The sequence below is a fragment of the Balaenoptera musculus genome, chromosome 2 (genome assembly GCF_009873245.2).
Source record: "Balaenoptera musculus isolate JJ_BM4_2016_0621 chromosome 2, mBalMus1.pri.v3, whole genome shotgun sequence".
Lineage (NCBI taxonomy): Eukaryota > Metazoa > Chordata > Mammalia > Artiodactyla > Balaenopteridae > Balaenoptera > Balaenoptera musculus.
This window is the reverse complement of record NC_045786.1, coordinates 13,892,501-13,916,105: the sequence shown is the minus strand read 5'-3', so window position 1 is coordinate 13,916,105 and position 23,605 is coordinate 13,892,501. Positions and strand designations below refer to the sequence as shown.

The window sequence follows — 23,605 nt, the reverse complement described above, 5'->3', positions numbered from 1 at the left end:
CCGTCATGCGCGGCCCGCCGCCCTCCCGGCCCCCGCTATTTAAAACCTTCTCTCTTTCCCAGACTAGCTCCCCTGCCCGGAGCCCGAGGGCCCTCGACGCCCCCGCTGCGCCTCCCCCCGCCTGGCCCGGCTTCGTCTCCAGCGAATTGTGTTGCTTTTCTTCCCTAGAAGCTTACTCGTCCACGTTCCACTTTTTTACCATCCCAGGAGGCGTAAGATAAAACCTCTGATTTGCTGCGTGCTGCCGGACACATTCTCTGTCCTCTCATCAAAATGCACTTGATGGAGAGTTTAAAATAACAGTATTTAAAGGAGGAAATAAAAAGAGAAGAGAGTTCTTTTGCCAGGTTAGACGACATAAATGCGTTAAAATTAAAAAGAAAAAGACGTATTTAGAGTTACAGGTTTTATGGGATTTGCTGTAGTTCCTTCTAGGTTTTGGATTTCCTGGGGGCATCTTTTCCAGAGGGAAATAGCAAATGGAAATTAAGGTGGAAGTGAGACATCTCAACCACTTCCGAAAATAAAGGAGAAATTTAGAAAATATATTAAGGAAATAGCGGGAAGGCGGCCGCAGCGAAAGCTGGAGTCGCCGAAGGCAGCGCCTCGGTGTCGCAGTCGGAGAAAGGAGGGCCAGCCCGGGGACGGGAAGGAGGCGCGCGGCGGCGGGGCGAGCGGCGGGCCGGGCCGCGGCGCTGGGGAGGAAGGCTGAGGCCGGCAGTGAGAGCGCGAAACCGCGGGCGGGGAGGGCCGCGGTGGGCGGGGGCGGCCGGGCGCGCGGCCGGCGCCGCCAAGGAAGCGGGAGCCGGGTCCCGCTCGCCCAGACGCCCCCATTGTTCGGCCCTCGTGCGGCAGTTCGCCGGGTGCGTCCTTCCCGAGGGAGGGGTCCCCCGGCCCGACTCGGCCCCCACCCCCACCTCCCCGAACTGCAACGCTTGGGCCGGGTCGGGTCGGCGCGGCAAGTTTTATGATCAGTGTTGGCCCGCGAGGGGTTCCCAACTCCAGACCGCGTAGGAAGAAGGCTTTACAACGTGCCGCTAAATTGGAGGAAGCTGGGCAAGGCTGCGACTCACAGACGAAAAGAAGAGGGAAAGCAGCATAGATATGTTTGCAAAGTGATAAGTAGATAGAGACAAATGTGGGCGATTTTTTTTTTCTGGATCTGGAAAGTTAGAGCCCATCATATCCTATTTTAAGTTTCTTTAAATGTATGGATTCGAAAATGAATGTCGGGATTCAAAGGAGTTCGGAAAAGCACGTTTCGCTGTCTCTATTTGTTATTATTCAGCTCTTTGTTGTATACAAGGAGTCTAATTTTAAAAGGCTGGGTTGAGCTACCCCTAACAAAAACAGGCTTGGTTTCTTAACGTGAAATGCATTTTCAAAATAACAGTGAAATTCAAAAGGGAAAAACGTGTCATTAGCTTTTATACCACGTTTTAGAAAGAAATAATTGTAAGCAATCTACGAAACTCTGCCTGTTTTCCTTTGTGAGGCATGTGGAAAAAATATTTCTGGCAAGCATCACAGTTTTAAAAAATGAAGATTTCCAACAAGTGCTCGCGAATCTTGAAGACAAGACCAAAGTCATCGTGCGTGAAAACTCATGAAGAAATAATTTCAGTCCTTTTGCCCAAACCTTACTAGGGCAAGACAGTAATTTCGACTTAGATTGATAATAGACTTTGCGGAAATTCCTTCTAAAATGCTCATTACTAGTCTGTGTATTATACAGCACTGGTTTCCCAAGGTGGATTTTTAAAAACCAATTAGAATTGATCTCTAATGGAATATTATATTTACACGTCATCTTGAAAACATCATTTGACAAGAGTTTTGAATTACCAGAAAGAAGTTAACAGATGATGTTCATAAACAGCATCTGTTTGAAAAGAACCCTTAAGAGTCAGTTAAAGGTAGTGGTGGTTGTGATTTTGCATTTGAAATGCTATAGAAGTGGTTTGCATTTTAACACTTTCATTTTGCGGATCTTCCTAAACTTGCATTTCCTCACGGAAAGATTTCAGTAATTTCGAAATATAGGGAGAAATTCTTATATAAGAAATCATTTGAGGTGTAACTATGGAAAGGTTTGAACGGAAAAAAAATTGGTGTTGAAATTAGATACTCTCAATCTGTTCATTCCTTCCACACTCATCCTCCCATGGTCCCCCTCCCCAACTACTTGGATTCAATTTACATTTTTTATTTATGAGTCTTTGGATGTTTAGAATAGCTTTATAAGTTTATCTGCTATGTAGTTGATTGCAGAAGGTGAATCTTTTTGCATCTTTTAGTGTTTCAGGCATTTGGGGGTTTTATTTAAATTTAAAAAAATATGTTGCAAGTCATGATATACTTGTGAGAAAAACAACAAATGGGCGGAAAACAGGGCATGAATGGGGGTGGGGATGGAGAGGGACAAGAAGCGTTCCAGGTCAGTCTTTGTAATACCTTTCTTTAGTTTTCTGTCATTATATTTTCCACTTCTGCTTGCATCAAAGATCATTGCTTTTTAAATTGGGGTAAATTGCCACCATATAAAAATTACCTACAGTTTGGCTCTTACGCGCCACAGTAAAGACTGACAAAAAGTGATCGGAGGCTTGTGTGTTTAATTCGCCAGGAATGTTAAGCTTCATAAGATGCACCCTATGGGGCCATGGTGGTATTTGGCACTGTTACTGTACAATTCCAAGAGGTAAATATACACGTTATAGATTTAAAAAATCTAAGATGTACTAGGCAAACAGTTTATTGATTGAAGGAATAAAAAAATGAATTTGTCAACCTCATTCTTTCTGGGACACAATGCAGTTAATTAACATATTCTAGGGCTTGTTTTTGGATTTGGTAAGCAGTGGCCCCTTTCAGAGAGGAAAACATTTAAATCTTAAAAAGTAATCTTCTTTGGTCCACATAGTATTTAGCAATTCGGTTTAATTTCTGATTCTTCTTTTTTTTCAGTCCAAGATATGTTTCATTTCTTGCAAGGTTCTCTTCCATTTCAAAAACTGATTTTCCTCTTTTCCATGTCCAGAATCTTTTCACTTGGATAACCTTATTGTATCCTATAAACAGACACTTAAATATGTCACTTTAATCACACTTTAATTATAACAGAAATGCAAATCTTCAGTGTCAGTAAAAAAATGGGAACATGGACCTTACACTCCTGCCCTTACATTATATTGATGATACTCTGAAAAGTCTAAAGTGTGACACCTTAAGTATTATTGCATCATGGAAAAAAATAGCCCAGCTCTGAAATGTTATTGAGGTTTGTGTAACGCCTGAGGATCTAAAGGCATCTTTTAGATATTATTTTTCTGTTGGTAATTACATGGTGTTTTACCTAAAAATGTAAATATAACCAATGCATATCAATTTTATAGCAAAAGGAGTGGCTCTGAAGCCAAACACAGGATTAACCAAACTAAACCCTTTAAAGTAAATATTAGGCCTTGATTCTTAAAAAGATTTTAAAATTTAAATTACATACAATTTAAATTTCAGAATTACCTAACTAAACTTTTTAACAATTAAGTGTATGTAACAATAATATTAATTATGATTGATTCTAAGTTAGAGTCTGTTTTGTAAGAAAATGACTTTTACATGGAGAGGTGGTTAACATTTGAGGGCTATTTAAATACAGACAATTCTAAATTACCCGGTAAATAAAAACTCTTCACCTATATTAATTTCAACTATTGAAAATCTTTAAAGCTAATTTATCTGAAAATTTCCTAATCATTACTTAGAAATTTTAGTTCAGGTGTACATACAAAATAAAGCCTTGCTTTACTCTGAAGAATAAAGCTCAGACAGCAATTAGCTTTTAAACAACAATACTGTACATTAAATGAATATTTATTGTGGGCCTACTACGTGCAGGACACTTGCTAGGCGGTATGGTGAGTTTAAAAAAATCACCTAGTAAGATTAATATGCTTCATTAAATGGAATTTTCCAAAAGCCATTAACGGAATATCAACTGAAAATATAATTGAAATGAATACCTTTTAATGAAATTTCTGATAATGCTCCATGATATAGGTGCCATGCGCGGGTTTGTACCTATAAAGACACAATACTCGCTTACTGTGAGATAAATAACAAAACTAGTATCAGAAATACCTCAATATTTTAATCATACTAGTATAAATATATGGCTCATAAACTTTTCATGTAAAAGGTAAGAAACCTTGGATACCAAATGAGCAAAACAAAATTTTATTCAGAGATTCCTTTAAAAGAGGGCATATCTTAAAGTTTGTGCAGATCATAAGGAATTGCCTTATTGCTTTTTCCAACTAATTTATTTAGAAAGAAAATTATAGTTTCTGATGAGGTTTAGTAGATGAATGAATTCTGATAATTGCTTTTTGTTTAAAAACCTAGGTATCAGAGCCAATACAGAATTTTAAACACTTTATGGAAGTTAAGAATCTGAGTTAAGGAAAGTGCGTCTAGTCTTAACATTATAGAAATATACCTCAATTTCTATACCTCATTAAAGAAATATACTTCAACAATGGGTATAATAGACTAAACATAACATGAGGCAAATAACAGAAGGCAAATAAAACTTCAATTTAAAAAGGAGATAAATATAAGCAATACTAACCTAGGAACCAAATTTGGTTTTAAATATTTCGTTCATAAGTATCTACTAATGTAAATGATTATGGAAAAGCAAATCCAAAAATTTGGTGCCCAGGATGAGGAATAAAGAAAATTATAAGAAGATATATTACCCATACAGGAAGAAAATATGGTTTCCCATTATGGTAGGGTTAGAGGTTACATCATAAAATACTTTACTTGAGTTTTTTGTGGTTTGCCTCAGATGATTAGTTCAGAGAAACAGATGAGCCAGTACTGAGTTAGCTGCTGTTGTTATGTGAAGAAGTATACTGGGACCACAGGCTTTTGTTTTATTCTACAGGTACTAGGTGTACTTTTTCAAATAATATTTTGAGAATGTGGAATCAGATTTAAAGGATAACATTATTTTAAGATTGGCTTTTCTATGAAGTTATTCTATAAATCCCATGAATTTTTTTTTTTTAACATTACCATGTGTTGTGAAAAACTTGCTCGAACTTTAACAATTCTGGCAATTTAACTGTAAGTTTTATCCATTCTGAGTTATGAGAATTAGCATATTCAGCCAATCATACACATATATATCGCACAAAGGACAAATATAACTTGCTCACTGCTATATTTCCTGTATCTAGTAAATGTTCCCTGGCTCACAGTAAATGTTCCATAAATATTTACTGAATGAATAATTAACTGTATCTCTGAACTATTTTGTAATGTCTGTTATTCTTATCACCTAATATTTTTTAGAAATATATTAAATATTATACTTCTGATATATAGCATAAGAAAAAGTTCTATATCTGGTACATGAGTTAAAGTTAGAATGACCTATTTAGCTCATTATGTTTTTTCTTACAGTTTTCATAACATTTAATATGTTAAATATCAGTTTTAAATAATTTGACTTATATTTTGTCAACATTTATATGTACATCTTTAATAAAATTTCTTCTCCAGATGCTATTATTTATATATAGGCCTGTTCTTAAGAAATAGTGTATTTTCTCTATTTTTCTAAATTTCAAAAATGTATTACAAATGATGAACTTTTTTGTTTTGTTTTGGAAACAGCAAGCATTTACCTACATTTCTTCTATTAAGTGTTACAGAATAGGGTAAAGTACCCATCTTTCTTTACATATAAATTAATTCCATCACAAGAACTAAGCTCCAATGCATTAAAAATAAAATGAATGTATTTTCAAATAATTTATTTCATTAAGGTTCGACTGCAGTGTTTAGCAAGGGAAATTTCACATTAGTTTTAACTAAAAATTACTCTTCATTAAGAGTCTGAACCTGATCAGGAATTGGATGTTGAACTGGTATCCCTTGTAAAGGGGTAAAGATAAGGTATACAGTAGAGATACACAAAACAATATAGATTTGTTTGAACACGGTTTTAGTTTTAAAAATATCAATGATATTTTAAGAACATCATTATTATATGTTTGGAAATTTATTATTACCATACCCTCCAAAAGAAGTTGCATTTTATAAGTATGTAATCTTGTAGCCACCTTTTTAAAATGCACTAATATAACTAAAAGCGAATTCTCATTTTTTGGTCTCTTTAGTGTACATTTTTCCCCTATCTTACACTTCTAGGTTTGCATTACTGTAGCCATCTCACTTCGCTTTTAGAATGTTTGAATATATTTGCTAATATATGCTTGCGTTGTATTATATCTATTATAATTCTTAAATAGATTTCTAGCAATTAATTTGCAATAGAAAAAGCAGCCATGCCACCAAATTTTTTTTTTTTTTTCTTTATGAGAACACTTGGAATGCTTTTAGAACTTAAACCATTATCTTTTGGTGACTGACTAGGAGAACTTGGGTTCCTTCATCTTTTAGCATTTTATGTAACTGCATTTCCCAGATCCCCACATTATATTGCTAATTCCTGATAAACAGTCATTTTGTACCTTTAAGGTATTTATCAAAGTCATGAATTCGCCTTGTAACTATGCTTGTCATTTAAACAATCTATCTATATTCCTATTTCATGCTAAACTTTTATAATGAGACACTTTTCTGGCCTAAAATCAATATTGGACTAAAAAGGATACATAGGGGGTAGGGCAACAGTGGAAGATTTCACAGCTCAAAACTGCTCAATATCCAGCTAATTATTCAGATAGGCCTGATCCATTTTCTATTTGTGAGTGAGCTCCCATCTTTCTGTCACTTAAGTGGCCTTAGTAAAAAATTGACAAATTTTCAAGAGTAAATTTGGAGTACAGAGCCAGATCAGAGAAATCCTCAATTAAAAGGACTCCACTGTCGCATGGTGTTAAATATCATTTGGTGACTGACTAGAACTTGGGTTCCCTCAAACTGCGATTTCCTGATCCTCACATTATATTGCTAATTCCTGATGAACAACCATTTGTACTCCTACACGGCAAGTTGCGGGTAGCATAGGTGTTGTTCCCTCTTCGAGTACAACCCAACCTAGGCTTTTGACCCTGTCTGTGGTGCAGTTTCAGTTGTCACTGGGCCCAGTGTGGTGTGTAAACGGGCAGCCGACTTGGTGGCACTTCCACTGGGTGAACTTTGGGTAGAGTCCAGGATGTGAACTTAATGGGTGGAAAGGCTTCGGCACTACAGTGAAATTCGCGCGGCCAACTGCAGGAAGCCATGCTTCACTGCACCCTTCATGGAAGTTGGCCGACTTGCCCAACCCTTGTTACCCACGGGCCAGTTCTTGAGGAAAAGGCCTGCAGGTAGGTTCTCAGATGCCCGCAGGGAGTCCCCTCCACCTACTCAGACAAAACCCGTCCTCCCTCCCGGCCCTCGGAATCCTCCCTTCCCACCCTCCCTCCCGCCGAGGCCTCTTCGCTACGTGCACACGCAGCCCGCGCGGCCGGCGCTGCAGAAGGCAGCCCCAACGTCCCCGCCCCCGCGTGCGCGCCCCCGCGCCCTCCAGTTGGCTAGTTCCGGCCTCGGCGCGCCGCGGGCTCCCCTAGCCCCCGCTCCCCCAGCACACCTCGGCGGCTGCGAGCGGCGCGGGGGAGGGGACGGGGCCGGGAGGCAGGCCCGGGCTGCCGGCCGGACGCGGCGGCGCGCACGCAGGCCTCGCCTCTCCCGGGCCTTTTCCCTCACGCCGGCCGCCGGGCGGGCGCGCACGCCGAGTGACGCTCGGAGGAGGAAGCGCAACCCCCTTCCCCTCCCTCGCTGCCCCTGGCCCAGCGGGAGCCCCCCCAGTGCGCCTGTGCGGAGGCCTACTTGATTATGTGTGCCCTCTCTGGGCTCCAGCGTTAGCCGCCGGGTGGAGGTGGGGAGGGAAGAAGACGAGGAGGAGGAGGCGGAGGAGGCGGTGGAGGGGAGGTGGGGGGAGTCAGCAAGGACATGGCTCCTGACTCCTGTGCGGAACGTGAGTGACTGAGCGGCAAAGCCCGAGTGAGCGAGCGGCCGAGCGGCGGGCGGGGGCCGGGGCGCCGGGAAGGGAGCGGGGGCGCGGGGGACTGGGCGGTGGGAAGCACTCATTGGCTTGCTTGTGTTTTTTAATGGTCCCCCCCAACTCCCTCTTAGATGGTCTCTAGCGACCGGCCCGTGTCACTGGAGGACGAGGTCTCCCATAGTATGAAGGAGATGATTGGAGGCTGTTGCGTTTGCTCAGACGAGAGAGGCTGGGCCGAGAACCCGCTGGTTTATTGCGACGGGCACGGCTGCAGCGTCGCGGTGCATCAAGGTAAACACCCAACCGCCCGCCGGGCCGAACCCGGCCTCTCCCAACCGTCACCGCTTCCCCCACCTTGGCAGCAACTGCCAGTTTCCCTCCCGCCCCTCCCCCCGCCCCGCCCCCGCCCCCGCCCCCGCCCCCGCCCCGTTCCGCGGCCGGGGATTGACTCGGAGGGTCGGCTGCGGGGCGGAAGGGGTGTGGGCTGCGCATGTGGGAGAAAGTGTGTGTGGCCTGGACTGTCATGTGATGCTGCGCTCACTCTCTCAAGTGTCATTCGGCCGCCGCCTGCGCCCGGAGCCGGGGGTCTGCGGACTCTCGGAGGCGGGGGTCGGCGGCGAGGGGGTGTCGGGGCCCGGGCGCGCGCCCCTCGGCCGTGGCCCCGCGGCTGTGGGTTCGGGTTGGGGAGTGGGGAGCTCCCTCCCCCTCCCGCCGCGCCGTCTGCCGCAGTGTCTGGAGACTTCCTGTACCATGGAGTCGGGCTCGGGAGCGCGGCGCGCGGCGCCGGGGCGGATCGGGAGCTCGGGGTTCTGCCCTGCCGCTTTAGATTTGGGGGCGGGGGGGAGGGCGCCGGCTGCCGCACCCCAAGCTTTCTGGCCGAGACCTTGCTGCCGCTCCTGCGGACTGGAGCTTCCCGCGGAGAAGAGGCGGAAGGCCGTCGCCGCAGTCGCGCCGCCGCGGGCGCGGCTGGGCTGAGCTGCTCGGGGTGGTGGATGAGGCTGTTGAGTGGCCGCTTCGGGCCCCTTCCTCAGCGTCAGTGACTGGACAGAAGAGGAGGTGGTGGCGCCGCCGGTGACTCGGGGAGCATCTTAGTTTATTTCTGGGTGTTTCCATTAGGTGAGTTTTGGGGATATACAGAAAAGCCGAGGACACTAGTTAAGGTAGTTTTCTGGCCGTTTGAAGGTTCTGACTTTTTCCATTTCACGTGGTAAGGAATTGAGGCAGAAAATTTTGGGGCCGAAAAACAGGTCACTTTTTTGGTGGCTCCTGTACTCCCCTTGTTGTGCACCAACCCGCCCCCCCTTCCCGTTTCTGAATCTGGCGTTGAGTGAGGCAGAGGTTCAGTAGTGGATCGGGCGCTACTAAACGAGAGAAAGCCTGAGCGTAAGGGACTAAACTGTATTCTTCATAGAACGGAATCTCAGAACCGGCAAGGGGGACTTAGGAGATAGTGAATAACCGAACCTGAACATGCATGTATCCCCAGTTCTTTTAAAGAAGGGCAGAGTTGCACACCTTACTCTTCTAAGGAGTGAAAACCATGTGTATTCAAACTAGGTACTGATTGTAAGGTCTCAGAACTGGTATAGTGTATTTCCGTTATAGTGTTCATTGGCACTTGTAGAGGTATTTCTTTTGAATTGGATGATATGATGCTAAGTAATCTCATCTCCCAATTTAGAAAATGTTCATTTAAGTGTTAAAATTTCCTTCTAGAAGTATTCTGAATTAAACTATAAGTTTTGGCTCTGATGCTGTATTTCTTGGCTGATAGAATATTTTTACTCCGATACATTTTAAAGGGATTAGAAGTTTAGCTTTTGGAGTTTTAAAAATTTGTGCTATTTATATTCTTAAGTCCTTTCCAATATTTGATATATTTTCAAGTTACCTCTGAGCAAGCTCATTCAAGAGGATGTCAGTTGGATATTAGTGTTTTTAGGTTTTTGGAAAATGTTAAATTTTGAGTTAGGTAAATGTTAATATAAAAACAATTTTGTACGCAACTATACTGTGATTTGGATGTGTGATATACAGATCACTTGTTGGAACATTAACATTATATATTAGAAATGAACGTGTAGTTTCCTTTTTTTTTCTGACGGGTTTATTGAGATGTAACTCACATACCGTACAATTAACCCACTTAAAGTGTACAATTCACTGGTTTTTAGTATTCACAGTTTTGGATGTGTTACTACAGTCAATTTTAGAACATTTTCATCACCCTGATAAGAAAGCTTGGACCTGTTAACAGTTATTCCCCATTTCTTCCTAACTCCCCCAGTCCTAGACAACCACTAATGTACCTTCTGTCTTTATAGACAGACAAATGTCTATTCTGGACACTTTATTTAAATAGAAGCATTTTATTTTTAACATTACATTTCATTTTCTTTCCTGTAATGTCTTGTTTGTTTTGAAAGGTGATTCGGAAATAATTTTCACTTTCATGTATCTAAAATGCTTGCTATTTAAACTTCAGAGTATAGGAATGAATTAATTAATTAGAGTTATTCCATGTAAAGAAAAGTGTTAAATTTTATCTCATTTTTTTCTGTTATAAAAGAAAAAATTTTGTGATGTTTATACTTTTTAATTGAAAAAGATTATTTTTCTAATATTTAGTTAAAATGTCAATTTTAGCTAGGTGATAAGTTATAAACATAAATATAGCATGTTTTAGTTCTTTACAAAGCAGGTGGTTTATGTGAATAGTTTCAGAGGTAATTACTTTAATAGGGCTTTGAAAGGGTATTTGATTTTCCATAATTCAAATCTTAACTTACTTTAAAACATTTATTTCCCAACAGCTTGCTATGGCATTGTTCAAGTACCCACTGGACCATGGTTTTGCAGGAAATGTGAATCTCAGGAGAGAGCAGCCAGAGTGGTAAGGACTGTTTATCAAAAACATTAAAATACTTCAGTGAGTAGTTTAGGATGCTACACACTCATGTTTCAGTTTGAAGGGTTTTCAGTCTTTTGTTCAAATATTGAATTTGGGCCAAGTATTGACTTACAGTTTTAAACTGGTTTTATAAGATCTGAAAAACAAATTGAATCACATAAGTATATACTGATGGATGCTTAGAACAGGTAAAATATAAAGTTGTATTTGGGTTTTCTTAGCCCTGCCTACTGGTTTGGGGGTTAAATTGGCTAATCATACTTGGAATATAATGGCAGTAGGACATAAGTAAGTTATATTGGGATAATTTTGCTAGGTTCTGTTTACTGAGTTAAAAAAAGTGTTTAATGATTCACATTTCTTTTTACTATACCTATACATGTACAGTTTAACTTTGCTCAGTATTTTCAGACATTCAGTCCCTTTGGCAAAGCAACATAAAAATCTTCCTTTTTTTTGACTTGGCTGGCTAACCTTCTTTCTGAACACTTCTGCAAGCCTTCTGTAAGAATGAGGGAGGAATGTTTACTCTTTGTGGCCAAAGTCATTTTTCCAGTTGAACTTCTAGAAATATGAGGGAAAAAAAGATTTAATCTTCATTAATCACGTGAAAGTATTAGCATTTGCAGTGTGATAGTTTCTTCCTTTTGTTGTTGACTAGAGAATGTGACAGAAGGTAGAAAACAAATATTTCAACTTCTCTACCTACATGGATAGTAAGAACAGAAGCTTTTATTTTTGTCTGGGCAATTTTTGATCAGAAATAATGGCTGAGTAGCTTCTATAGGATTGTGAAACTCAGAGCAATATTCTGTTGATGTGTTTTCTTTGTGTGTGGGAATGCACTGTACCAGAGTTTCAGCTATTCTAGCATTACAGAAACGGGAACTGGCAAGTGGAGGATGAAATTAATCATGAAAATTTTAGGACTTAAAGTATGTATAGGTTTACTCTGTCTTTTTTCCTCTTTGTAGCATGTTATGGTTTGGGGTTGATGGGTCACCAAGCAAAGGAAGTTATGCTTTAATTTGTTAGTAAACACTGACAGTAAGGTGAGGCTCTTCCAGGGGATGTCACAGTAGATTCATGGCCAGAGAAAGATTAGAAAATAGGAAAGTGGGCATCAAGAGAGGGAGGATAAAGAGGTGAATGGGGAGTGGTAAAATGGCAGTGTTATTTGCCTCAAATGCCACTTGTTGCCTGTTTCTATTTCTTTTTCCTCTCTGAAGTCATGGTCAGGATATTCAGGTGAATAAGGTATTTATCTTAAAAGGTATATAAAGGTATATTGGAGGACCCATTTTATTTTAGCTTTATTTGGTAGGATGGTGGGGGTCGTTAATGAAAGAAGAGGCACAGCGTCTTCTAAATTCCTGTAGTGTACAATTATACAAGGTAGCGTTGTTTGTAAAAAACAAAAACTCATTCCAAGCTTAAATAAGCAAAGAAAGGGCATTTTGTTATAAGGATATAGTAGCCAAGAAATCTAACCTGAAAATGTACCCATGAATTAGAATGGGAATGGAATTAGTTTTAATACTATTTCTGCTTTTCTCTGTGTGTCTGCTTCATTCTTTTCCTTTCTGCAGATTTTCTCTGCTACTTACTCCAAAAATCAATAGTTAACTTTTTTGATTGTTAACCATTTGTGAGATACTGTGCTGAATGTTCTATACCAATTATTTTCTTTACCTATCAAATATATGAGGTAGATATTCTGTTACTTTCATTTCATAGATAAAGATAGCGTAGTTTTAAGAGAAATACATATCTAGTTGGAGTCTGGGCTGTGATGAAGCTCTCAACCAAGGTGTTGTATATTGCCTCCTGTGGTGAAAGATGGCCATACACTTCAGCTCTTAATATTTTCTGTCTCTTGTCTCAAGAGGCTAAATTGCAGTGCGAATCTCATGTTCCTTTTGGGGGAAAAAAAACTGTCTTGGCTTGTCTAGTTCTGGACCAGTTAGCTAGCCATGGCTAGACAATAGGGTTGAGTTGCTCAGACACAGGGAGATCTCTGTGGGTTTGGGATAGCTCACTTTTCAGAAGAGGGGGAATTATGAACTGGTGGTACCTTGACAGATACTGAGGAGTAAAAATCCAGAACAATAAAGCAGTATTTTTAGACAAGAAGTTTGGTTGTATATAGAATGGCTTTGAAAGGGGAGGTTAGAAACTGAAAGTCTCAGGATGCTGTTACTATAAAAATGTGAGAGTAGAAAGGGAGGGAGTAGAAAGGAAGAGAGGGAGCATTTTGAAGGAGGAAATGACAGAAATGGATGTGGGGTGAAGGAAAGGGAATAATCAGAGATGATTCTGAGATGTCAAGGTTGAGCACTCTGGAATGGTGATACCATTAACAGTAACAAAGGAAGGAGAGCAAATTTGAAGAGTAAGGAAAGTTCTGTTTTGGGCATGTTGGTTTTGATGCCGCTAGGATTTTTCGTTGGAAATATAGGGTTAAAGTAATGAAGACAAGTTAGACTTGGAGCTGCGTAGAAGGAAGATTGGGAAACAAGTGACATTTTTTGTTAGAGAAAAGAAGAGTGAAGACAGAACTATGGTGAATGTTCACATTTGGGAGAGTAAGAACGAGTTTCCAAGGATGGATAATGAACTGTCAGGAAAGGAGAACCTGCAGGGTCCAGTAGCAACAAAGACAGTTTTTGTTTTTTTGTTTTTTTAAAATATTAACATTCTATACCCATTTTATTTTTAATTTGTTTTTTTAATTAATTTATTTTTGACCGCGTTGGGTCTTCGTTGCTGCGCGCGGGCTTTCTCTAGTTATGGCGAGCAGGGGCTACTCTTTGTGGTGGAGCACCGTCTTTTCATTCCGGTGGCTTTTCTTGTTGTGGAGCACGGGCTCTAGGCGCACGGGCTTCAGTAGTTGTGGCGCGCAGGCTGTAGAGCGCAGGCTCAGTAGTTGTGGCACACGGGCTTAGTCGCTCCGCGGCACGTGGGATCTTCCCGGACCAGGGCTCGAACCCGTGTCCCCTGCATTGGCAGGTGGATTCTTAGCTGCTGCGCCACCAGGGAAGTCCACAATTTTTTTTTTTTGAGAAAGAGTTTTTGATAGTGACATTGCTGCCAAGGATGCTGAAGGACTAAGACAAGTACTTGAGACAGCAGTTGTAGTTCTCTGGTTTGGGCAGAACCCTCATGATAGGGCATCGAAAAGAGTAAGGATTGTAGGGTTAGATTGAATGTTGAAAATAAGGAAAGAGGGAAATAAAAATAGATGGGGAATTGAGGGAAAGTTTGGTTGGTTTTTAAGGGAAGCTCTTTGTTAGGCATTCATTGTTCAGAAAAAACACTCGAATTGCTTTATTCACCTCAAGTGAATAAGAATTTAAAAAAAAAATTAATTAATTTATTTTTGGCTGCGTTGGGTCTGTGTTGCTGTGTGCAGGCTTTCTCTAGTTGCAGCGAGTGGGGGCTACTGTTCGTTGTGCAAAGGTTTCTCATTGTGGTGGCTTCTCTTGTTGCGGAGCACGGGCTCTAGGGCGCTCAGGCTTCAGTAGTTGTGGCGCGTGGGCTCTAGAGCACAGGCTCAGTAGTTGTGGCACACGGGCTTAGTTGCTCCATGGCACGTGGGATCTTCTGGGACCAGGGATCAAACCCGTGTCCCCTGCATTGGCAGGTGGATTCCCAACCACTGTGCCACCAGGGAAGCCCAAGAATTTTTACTGAAATATTTTCATTAGACTTCATTGTTTACTAACTGCTGTCACAGTGGTTAGAGTTTTTTTTTTTTTTTTAAATAAATTTATTTATTTTATTTTTGTCTGCATTGGGTCTTTGTTGCTGTGGTGGGCTTTCCCCTAGTTGCGGTGAACGGGAGCTACTCTTCCTTGCGGTGCGCAGGCTTCTCATTGTGGTGGCTTCTCTTGTTGCGGAGCACAGGCTCTAGGCACGCGGGCTGCAGTAGTTGTGGCTTGCGGGCTCTAGAGCACAGGCTCAGTAGTTGTGGCACACGGGCTTAGTTGCTCTGTGGCATGTGGGATCTTCCTGGACCAGGGCTCGAACCCGTGTCCCCCGCATTGGCAGGTGGCTTCTTAACCACTGCACCACCAGGGAAGTCCCGTGGTTAGAGGTTAAAACACTCATTGATGACTGTTTTTTTTTCCTTTAATAAATTTATTTATTTATTTTTCGCTGCGTTGGGCCTTTGTTGCTGTGTGTGGGTTTTCTCTAGTTGCGGCAAGAGGGGCTACTCTTTGTTGCGATGCGCAGGCTTCTTCCTGCGGTGGCTTCTCTTGTTGCGGAGCCTGGATTCTAGGCGCGCAGGCTTCAGTAGTTGTGGTGCGCGGGCTCCGTAGTTGTGGCTCGCTGGCTCTAGAGCGCAGACTCAGTAGTTGTGGCGCATGGGCTTAGTTGTTCCGTGGCATGTGGGATCTTCCTGGGTCAGGGATCAAACCCATGTCCCCTGCATTGGCAGGTGGATTCTTAACCACTGTGCCACCAGGGAAGTTCTGATGACTGTTTTTGTATTTAATGTGTATGTGTTCTTTTTTTTTTTAATTAACATTTTTTAAAAGTAAATTTATTTATTTTATTTATTTTTGGCTGCGTTGGGTCTTCATTGCTGTGTGTGGGCTTTCTCTAGTTGCGGCGAGCGGGGGCTACTCTTTGTTGCGTCACGTGGGCGTCTCATTGCAGTGGCTTCTCTTGTTACGGAGCACAGGCTCTAGGCGCGCAGGCTTCAGTAGTTGTGGCACCCGGGCTTAGTTGCTCCACGGCATGTGGGATCTTCCTGGATCAGGGATCAAACCCATGTCCCCTGCATTGGCAGGTGGATTCTTAACCACTGTGCCGCCAGGGAAGTTCTGATGACTGTTTTTGTGTTTACTGTGTATCTGTTCGTAACTACCACAGGCTGGAGAGATTTATTAGAAATTTTACCTACTTATACAATTTTAATGAGATACAGAGAGAGGATATTTTAGATATTTAATTATTCTACTTGGAAAATGTGTTGACAGTGGATTGTGTAAAAAATAAAATGGCCAAAAGCCCATTAAGAATTTGCATTGTTTAGGTCTTGCTCTTCTTGCTCTAAATGAAAGATGATTCCTTTCCTCCAGGAGGTGAACTGTAACTTTCTTCTATTGCTCTGCCTCTTTTTATTGCAGTTCTTCCTGGCTTTTTACATTGTTAGGGAGGAACCACTGGCTGAACTCAAAACCAGGGCTTTAGGGATTGATCTAGGGATGCACTATTTTATTTTTAAATTTTTTCTTATTGAGCATACATAATGCAAATAAATTACTATAAATCTGTAAAACCATATGAAAAACAATCACACTAAGTATATATTTAGATTTAATTCTACAAATTAAAATTATATTAATATGCATTTGATTATCACAAGTAGTTCTGAGCAGTATAAAACATAAAATGACTATCTGTGTGTTCCCTACCCAGAATGAACAAATGTCCATTCTTCATATTTGCTTCAAATCTTCCCTTCTGCTTAAAAAGAACAATAAATTAAAAAATTAAGTTGAAGTACTATTTGTATCCTCCCCAGTCTGCGTCAGCCATTACCCTGTTAATGTCTGTGGGGCCAGTTTCTCTATATTTTTTTCTTGCCAGTTTTATTGAGCTATAATTGATATGTAACACCAGAATGTTTAAGGTGTACAACATAATGATTTGATATATGTATATATTGCAAAATGAGCACCACAGAGGGTTTAGTTAACATCCATCACCTCACCTAGTTGCAAATTGTTTTTTCTTTTGATGAGAACTTTTAAGATTTATTCTTAGCAGCTTTCAAATACACAATACAGTGTTGTTAACTACAGTCACCATGCTGTACATTACACCCCCAGAGCTCACTTATTTTATAACTGGAAGTTTGTGCCTTTTGACCACGTTCACCCATTTCCCCCAACCCACTACCCACTGCCTCTGGCAACCACCAATCTGTTCTCTGTTTCTGAGTTTGGTTTTTTTAGGTTCCATGTATGAGTGGGATCATATAGTATTTGTTTTCTCTGTCTGACTTGTTTCATTTAGCATAATGCCTTCAGGGTCCATCTATGTTGTCACAGATGGCAGAATTTCCTTGTTTTTAAGACTAATAGTCCAGTGTATATATGTATTACCATCCATGTTTTAATCCTTGTTACTATACGCATATATCCATACACACCACCAAGTAGTGTATTATTTTACAGGAATGGTAAATTCTATATATGTGTTCTGTGATTTGTGACATAGCTACTTGTGACATCACTACACTGATATATATTGATCTAGTTCATTCTTTTTATCTGCTTTTTAGTATTGTGTCACAGAATGTACTGTAATTTATTTAATTCCTTTATTGATTGTCATTTAGGTTTCCAATTTTTCATAATCACAAATAGTGCTGCAGTGAACATCCTTGTAAATATAGTGAAGCTTGGTTTTTAAAAAAAATATAGTCTAAGAATCTGTATTAACGTGCATTACAGATTATTTGTTTACATTTATAGTAATGACTAATACATTTGGGCTTACTTCTTAAATTTTTATTTTGTGTTACATATTTACCATGCTTATATTTTTTCCTCTTTTTTTTCTTCAGTTGGAGTGATTGTTCTTTATTCTTTTTTTAAAAAATCTGGTCTGATTTGGAGGTTATATGTTCCATTTCTTTTCTTCTAGTGATTGCCCTTAATTTTTTCTTTTTTTTTAAAATTTTTATTTATTATTTATTTATTATGTTTATTTTTGGCTGTGTTGGGTCTTTGTTTCTGTGCGAGGGCTTTCTCCAGTTGCGGCGAGTGAGGGCCACTCTTCATTGCGGTGCGCGGGCCTCTCACTATCGCGGCCTCTCTTGTTGCAGAGCAGAGGCTCCAGACGCTCAGGCTCAGTAGTTGTGGCTCACGGGCCCAGTTGCTCCGCGGCTTGTGGGATCTTCCCAGACCAGGGCTCGAACCCGTGTCCCCTGCATTGGCAGGCAGATTCTCAACCACTGCGCCACCAGGGAAGCCCTGCCCTTAATATTTTAATGTACATGCTTTATATTTTTTCTGTGAGTCTAAGATTAATCTTTTCTTTTTTTTAAAAAAATTAATTAATTTATTTTGGCTGCATTGGGTCTTTGTTGCTATGTGCGGGGCTTTCTCTAGTTGTGGTGAGCGGGGGCTACTCTTCGTGGCGTTGCGCGGGCTTCTCATTGCAGTGGCTTCTCTTGTTGCGTGCAGAACACAGGCTCTAGGCACGCGGGCTTCAGTAGTTGTGGCATGCAGGGTCAGTAGTTGTGGCTCATGGGCTCTAGAGCACAGTCTCAGTAGTTGTGGCACACGGGCTTAGTTGCTCCGGGGCGTGTGAGATCTTCCTGGGCCAGGGCTCGAACCCGTGTCCCCTGCATTGGCAGGCAGATTCTTAACCGCTGCGCCACCAGGGAAGCCCTAAGATTAATCTTTGTACTCCTTTTGAACAAAACCAAGGACCGTAGGACACCTTGTGTTCACTCTCTTTACCTTGCAAAATCAGTTTTATTGTTGTTTATATTTTAATTCTACCTTATTTTTTTTTTAAGAATCAATTTTATTTAGTTATTTATTTTTGGTTGCTTTGGGTCTTTGTTGTTGCACGTGGGCTTTCTGTAGTTGCGGCGAGTGGGGGCTACTCTTAGTTGTGATGCACAGGATTCTCATTGTGGTGGCTTCTTGTTGTGGAGCATGGGTTCTAGGCACGCGGGCTTCAGTTGTTGTGGCTCACGGCCTCTAGAGTGCAGTCTCAGTAGTTATGGTGCACAGGCTTAGTTGCTCCGTGGCATGTGGGATCTTCCCAGACCAGGGATCGAATGCATGTCCCCTGCATTGACGGGTGTATCTTTAACCACTGTGCCACCAGGGAAGTCCCTATTATAGTCTTAAGGAGTATATTTATTTACTTATTTGAATATTTAAAACATAACTTATTTTGGCCTTCCGAGACAGCCCACGCATTGTCTATGGAGTGGGTTTCTGCCTGAATAAACTTTTCACTTAAAAAAAAAAAAAAAAAAACTCTATTAAGAAAGAAATATTTATTATTTATTTATTTTGGTTGCGCCAAGTCTTAGTTGTGGCATGTGGGATCTTCGTTGCGGCATGCGGGCTTCTTAGTTGTGGCAAAAACATACTTTTTATAAAAATTAATTAATTAATTAATTAATTAATTAATTTATGGCTGCGTTGGGTCTTCGTTGCTGTGCGTGGGCTTTCTCTAGTTTAGGCAAGTGGGGGCTGCTCTTTGCTGTGGTGCACGTGCTTCTCATTGCAGTGGCTTCTCTTGTTGGCAGAGCACGGGCTCTAGGCATACGGGCTTCAGTAGTTGCAGCACATGGGCTCAGTAGTTGTGGCTTGTGGGCTCCAGAGCGCAGGCTCAGTAGTTGTGGCGTCTGGGCTTAGTTGCTCCGCAGCATGTGGGATCTTCCCGGACCAGGGCTCGAACCTGTGTCCCCTGCATTGGCAGGCAGATTCTTAACCACTGCGCCACCAGGGAAGTCCCCAAAACATACTTACTTTAAAATTTCTCAGAGATTCTGCAATTCTTTCATTTGTTTTGTTTTTTAACGGTGGTGGTAGATGTCTTCACATACTTTGTAATTTTTGACTGTGAGCTAATCTTTTTTTTAGAAATTCACGTTCTTTTTTATTTATTTATTTATTTATTTATGACTGTGTTGAGTCTTCGTTTTCTGTGCGAGGGCTTTCTCTAGTTGCGGCAAGTGGGGACCACTCCTCATCGCGGTGCGTGGGCCTCTCACCATCGCGGCCTCTCCTGTTGCAGAGCACAGGCTCCAGACCGCAGCTCAGTAATTGTGGCTCACGGGCCCAGTTGCTCCGTGGCATGTGGGATCTTCCCAGACCAGGGCACGAACCCGTGTCCCCTGCATTGGCAGGCAGATTCTCAACCACTGCGCCACCAGGGAAGCCCTGAGCTAATCTTTAAGAGTTTTTTTTTTTCTTGGGATTCCTGGTCCTCTAACCTGGGTTTGTGGAGGTGTCACTGAGGGAAGTTTTTGCATTTGCTCTGTATCTGTTAAGAATTGCTTTTGGCTGCTATAAGACCAGATTACAGCGGCTTCTACAGATCAGCAATTTACAAATTTACTAATTTCTTATTTGAAAGGAGTTGAGAAATGCATTTAAAGCTTTTATGACAGCTCTGTGAGATCTTTATTTATTTAGTCTGCACCACGTGGCATGCGGGATCTTAGTTCCCTGACCAGGGATTGAACCCATTCCCCCTGTAGTGGAAGCGCGGAGTCCTAACCACTGGACCACCAGGGAAGTCCCTCTGTGAAATCTTTAGGGATCAGACTTTCTCTGTTTTTCTACTATACCAACCTTAGCAGATAGTTTTCATTTTCAGCATTGTTCTATGGTCACAGCATGGCAGTCATTGTGACTGCAGAGAGATGTTCCAGGCAGAAAGAAGGAAGGGTAAGGTTGAAAGTGGTTCTCCTCCCAGCTGAGTTATCCTCTTAAATGAATTTTCTCTAGTTTTAGTGGTCCAGTCCATGTTTTTTTGAGATAGATTCCCCTTCGGTAGGATTGGCCCTTACCATTTCCTGTCCTTACACAGCACATCTAGGGTCTGTGCTGGTGTCATAGTCAACCCCAGCCTCTAAGGTATATATTAGATCAGGTATCTTCATTGACTTTCTCAGCTTGAACTAATGTTGATTCTTTTAGCTTTTAATTTCTTTTCTATTTGTACCACAAGAAGATTTACCTTTATCTACGCAATTAAAAAATTTTTTTCAAATTTATTTATCTTATATACCTCTGACTTATGAGTACAAGAAGCCAGGATGGGGTGTCTTCAGTGGCAGTTTGAAAAAGGTATTGTAGGGGCTTCCCTGGTGGCACAGTGGATAATGTAGGGACACGGGTTTGAGCCCTGGCCCTGGAAGATCCCACATGCCGAGGAGCAACTAAGCCTGTGTACCACAACTACTGAGCCTGTGCTCTAGAGCCTGCAAGCCACAAATACTGAGCCCGTGTGCCACAACTACTGAAGCCTGTGCGCCTAGAGCCCGTGCTCTGCAACAAGAGAAGCCACTGCGATGAGAAGCCTGCAGTGAAGAGTAGCCCCCACTTGCCGCAATCAGAGAAAAACCTGCGTGCAGCAACGAAGACCCCATACAGCCAAAAATTAAAAAAAAAATTATATATAACTTTTTTGTTTTATTCCTGTACGAGCTTTTTAGCCTGTATGCTTTATTTATTTATTTAAAGTTTTGTTTTTAATGTGGACCACTTTTAAAGTCTTTATTGAATTTGTTACAGTATTGCTTCAGTTTTATGTTTTGGTTTTTTGGTCATGAGGCATGTGGGATCTTATCTCCCTGACCAGGGATCGAACTTGCACCCCCTTGCATTGTAAGGCGAAGTCTTAACCACTGGACTGCCAGGGAAGTCCCAGCCTATATACTTTAAATAGAATGCCTTCAAAGTTTAACATTTGCTAACGTTTTTTTCACTTACTGATGATTCATGTCTACTCTTTGCTTTTAAATTAAGTGTAGCATCCTGAGTTCCTATAGCTTTGAAAGAGGTGATTTTAAAAAGTTAACAGATTTAGTGCTTACCACCATACATAAAATAGCAAGTAGCCAATTTCCATTGTCTCACTTCTTGAATTCCTTTCTTTTACTGTGAGAAAAACTTAGCATAACAGCTGACGTGAAGTAGGCATTTAATACTTGCTTGTATCCTTTTCTAACCTGCCTACATAACTAGTAAGAGAAATGAAAACACTGGGTACATTGATACATTGCCCATTGTACCTATTTATTCCATTTTTTGTTTAGATTTAATTATGTTTATCAAAGTGAAAAATGCACAGTCAGTAGTACCAAAAGATTCTTTTGCACACACAGTAAAACAGTACCTTGCTGCATGACTCTTGACAAGGAATGTAGAAGCAGCTATTCTTTTTTAAAAAAATAAATTTATTTATTTATTTTTATTTATTTATTTTTGGTGGCACTGGGTCTTCATTGCTGTGCGTGGGCTTTCTCTAGTTGTGGCGAGCAGGGGCTACTCTTTGTTGTGATGTGGCTTCTCATTGCGGTGTCTTGTTGCGGAGCACAGGCTCTAGGCACGTGGGCTTCAGTAGTTGCAGCACACAGGCTCAGTAGTTGTGGTGCATGGGCTTAGTTGCTCTGTGGCATGTGGGATCTTCCCGGACCAGGGCTTGAACCCGTGTCCCCTGCATTGGCAGGTGGATTCTTAATCACTGTGCCACCAGGGAAGCCTGAAGCAGCTATTCTTGACACATCAGTTTTAGGTGTTGTCTTTCAGTATATCACAAATTTTGGTTAAGTCAAGAGTGTTAAACAGAAAATTTTATGTTATTATGACTATTTAAATATTTTGTTTATTTCTGGGCCAAAAGCATACTAAGATTGTTTTCTTTCTTAATTTTTTTTTCTTTTTTCCTGGGATTAATAATTGTCTTGTATTTTCATTTTCCTTGTGTTCTTTATTTAAGGCTAAATCTTTGCATACTTTCTAGTCATTTCTTCATGTAATTTTCCACTTTAATGAATCAGGTAGTCTATAAATTCAATTTTCTATACATTCTAAAATTCCAAAAAGGAAAAAAGTTTTACCATCTTACTTGATGGATAGTTTGCCTGAATATAGAATTCTTTCTTGGTTGGAAATAAGTTTCCTTCAAATTTTGAAGATATTTCTCCATTACTTTTAGCTGTCAGTGTTTCTTTTAAGAAGACCAATGAAGTTCTGATTTCTAATCCTTTGTATGTGATTGTTCTTTCTGGATTTAGTGTGTTTTCTGTAGCCAGTTTACCTGCTATTTCTCATGGTAGTTAGTATGCTGTCCCTCACTCGTACTGGGCACACAGTGGCCCTTTCAGTTTGGTAAATCATGTTACGGAACATGAGTTTAGTTAAGGGAGAATTTTTTTGAATTATTTTTGACGGTTCCTCAGTTCTGTTATCATTGTTTGCTTTTTCTGTATTTTTCTTTATTTGGATGTTGGACCTTTTGAACTGATCTTGCATTTAAGTTAATCTATTTCTGTTTTATTTTCTGAGGCAGTTTCTTACTTTATTTTCCATTCTTTCACTTAAATTTCTAAATTCTATTATACTTTTAATTTCCAGAGGCTCTTTTATGCTTTCTGAATGTTTATTTTTTATTCTCTGCTTTTGTGCAATATTTTCTCTTAATTCTGTGAGGATGTTAACCAGATGGTTGTTTTTGTTTTGTTTCAGTGTTCTGAAGTTTTCTTCTGCTCCTGGGACTCTTTTCCTCAGAGTTCCTTTGTACCATTTGTTTTGGCCTGTCTTGTTAGGGACTTTGCTTACAAATCTAGTGACTGGTAGCCGTCCATTTGAATTTAAGACAAGCTCCTAATGAGGTGACTGGAAGTTCTGTGTGTGTGGCAGAAATTGTTGGCAGATTGGCTTCATTGTAGGTGTCTAGCTGGGTTCTTTTATTGGGATGCCACCAACTGGTTAGTTTATTCAGAGAAAAATCCTCCAGTCATCTGTTTGGGATTCACAAACCTGGTTACCAGTATTCTTTGAGCCATTGGTTGCTGGAATTTCATGATCTAGAACTAGATATTTCAGTACGCCTTTGCTCAGATGTGTCTGGTGTCTCCAGGTCCAAATTTCCTTTTGTTTACCCTTTGTGCGGTTTTC

General features: G+C 41.0%; 1 protein-coding gene across 9 annotated transcripts in view; it reads left to right on the top strand.

The window, feature by feature from the left end:
* The first annotated feature begins 7,662 nt into the window (after positions 1–7,662).
* The window catches only part of MLLT10 (MLLT10 histone lysine methyltransferase DOT1L cofactor), a 250,863-nt gene continuing 234,920 nt past the window's right edge, over positions 7,663–23,605 (top strand). For 6 of the 9 annotated variants that reach the window (XR_005018668.1, XR_005018669.1, XM_036842299.1 and 3 more), the window contains exons 1-3: positions 7,663–8,022; positions 8,155–8,314; positions 10,837–10,916. Coding sequence is in view for 7 of the 9 variants with exons in the window: in XM_036842299.1 (XP_036698194.1) it covers positions 8,155–8,314; positions 10,837–10,916 (240 nt within the window). In the remaining 2 variants the exon portion in view is untranslated. The remainder of the gene's footprint in view (positions 8,023–8,154; positions 8,315–10,836; positions 10,917–23,605) is intronic. The other 3 variants (XM_036842300.1, XM_036842302.1, XM_036842295.1) reach the window with 2 other exon arrangements.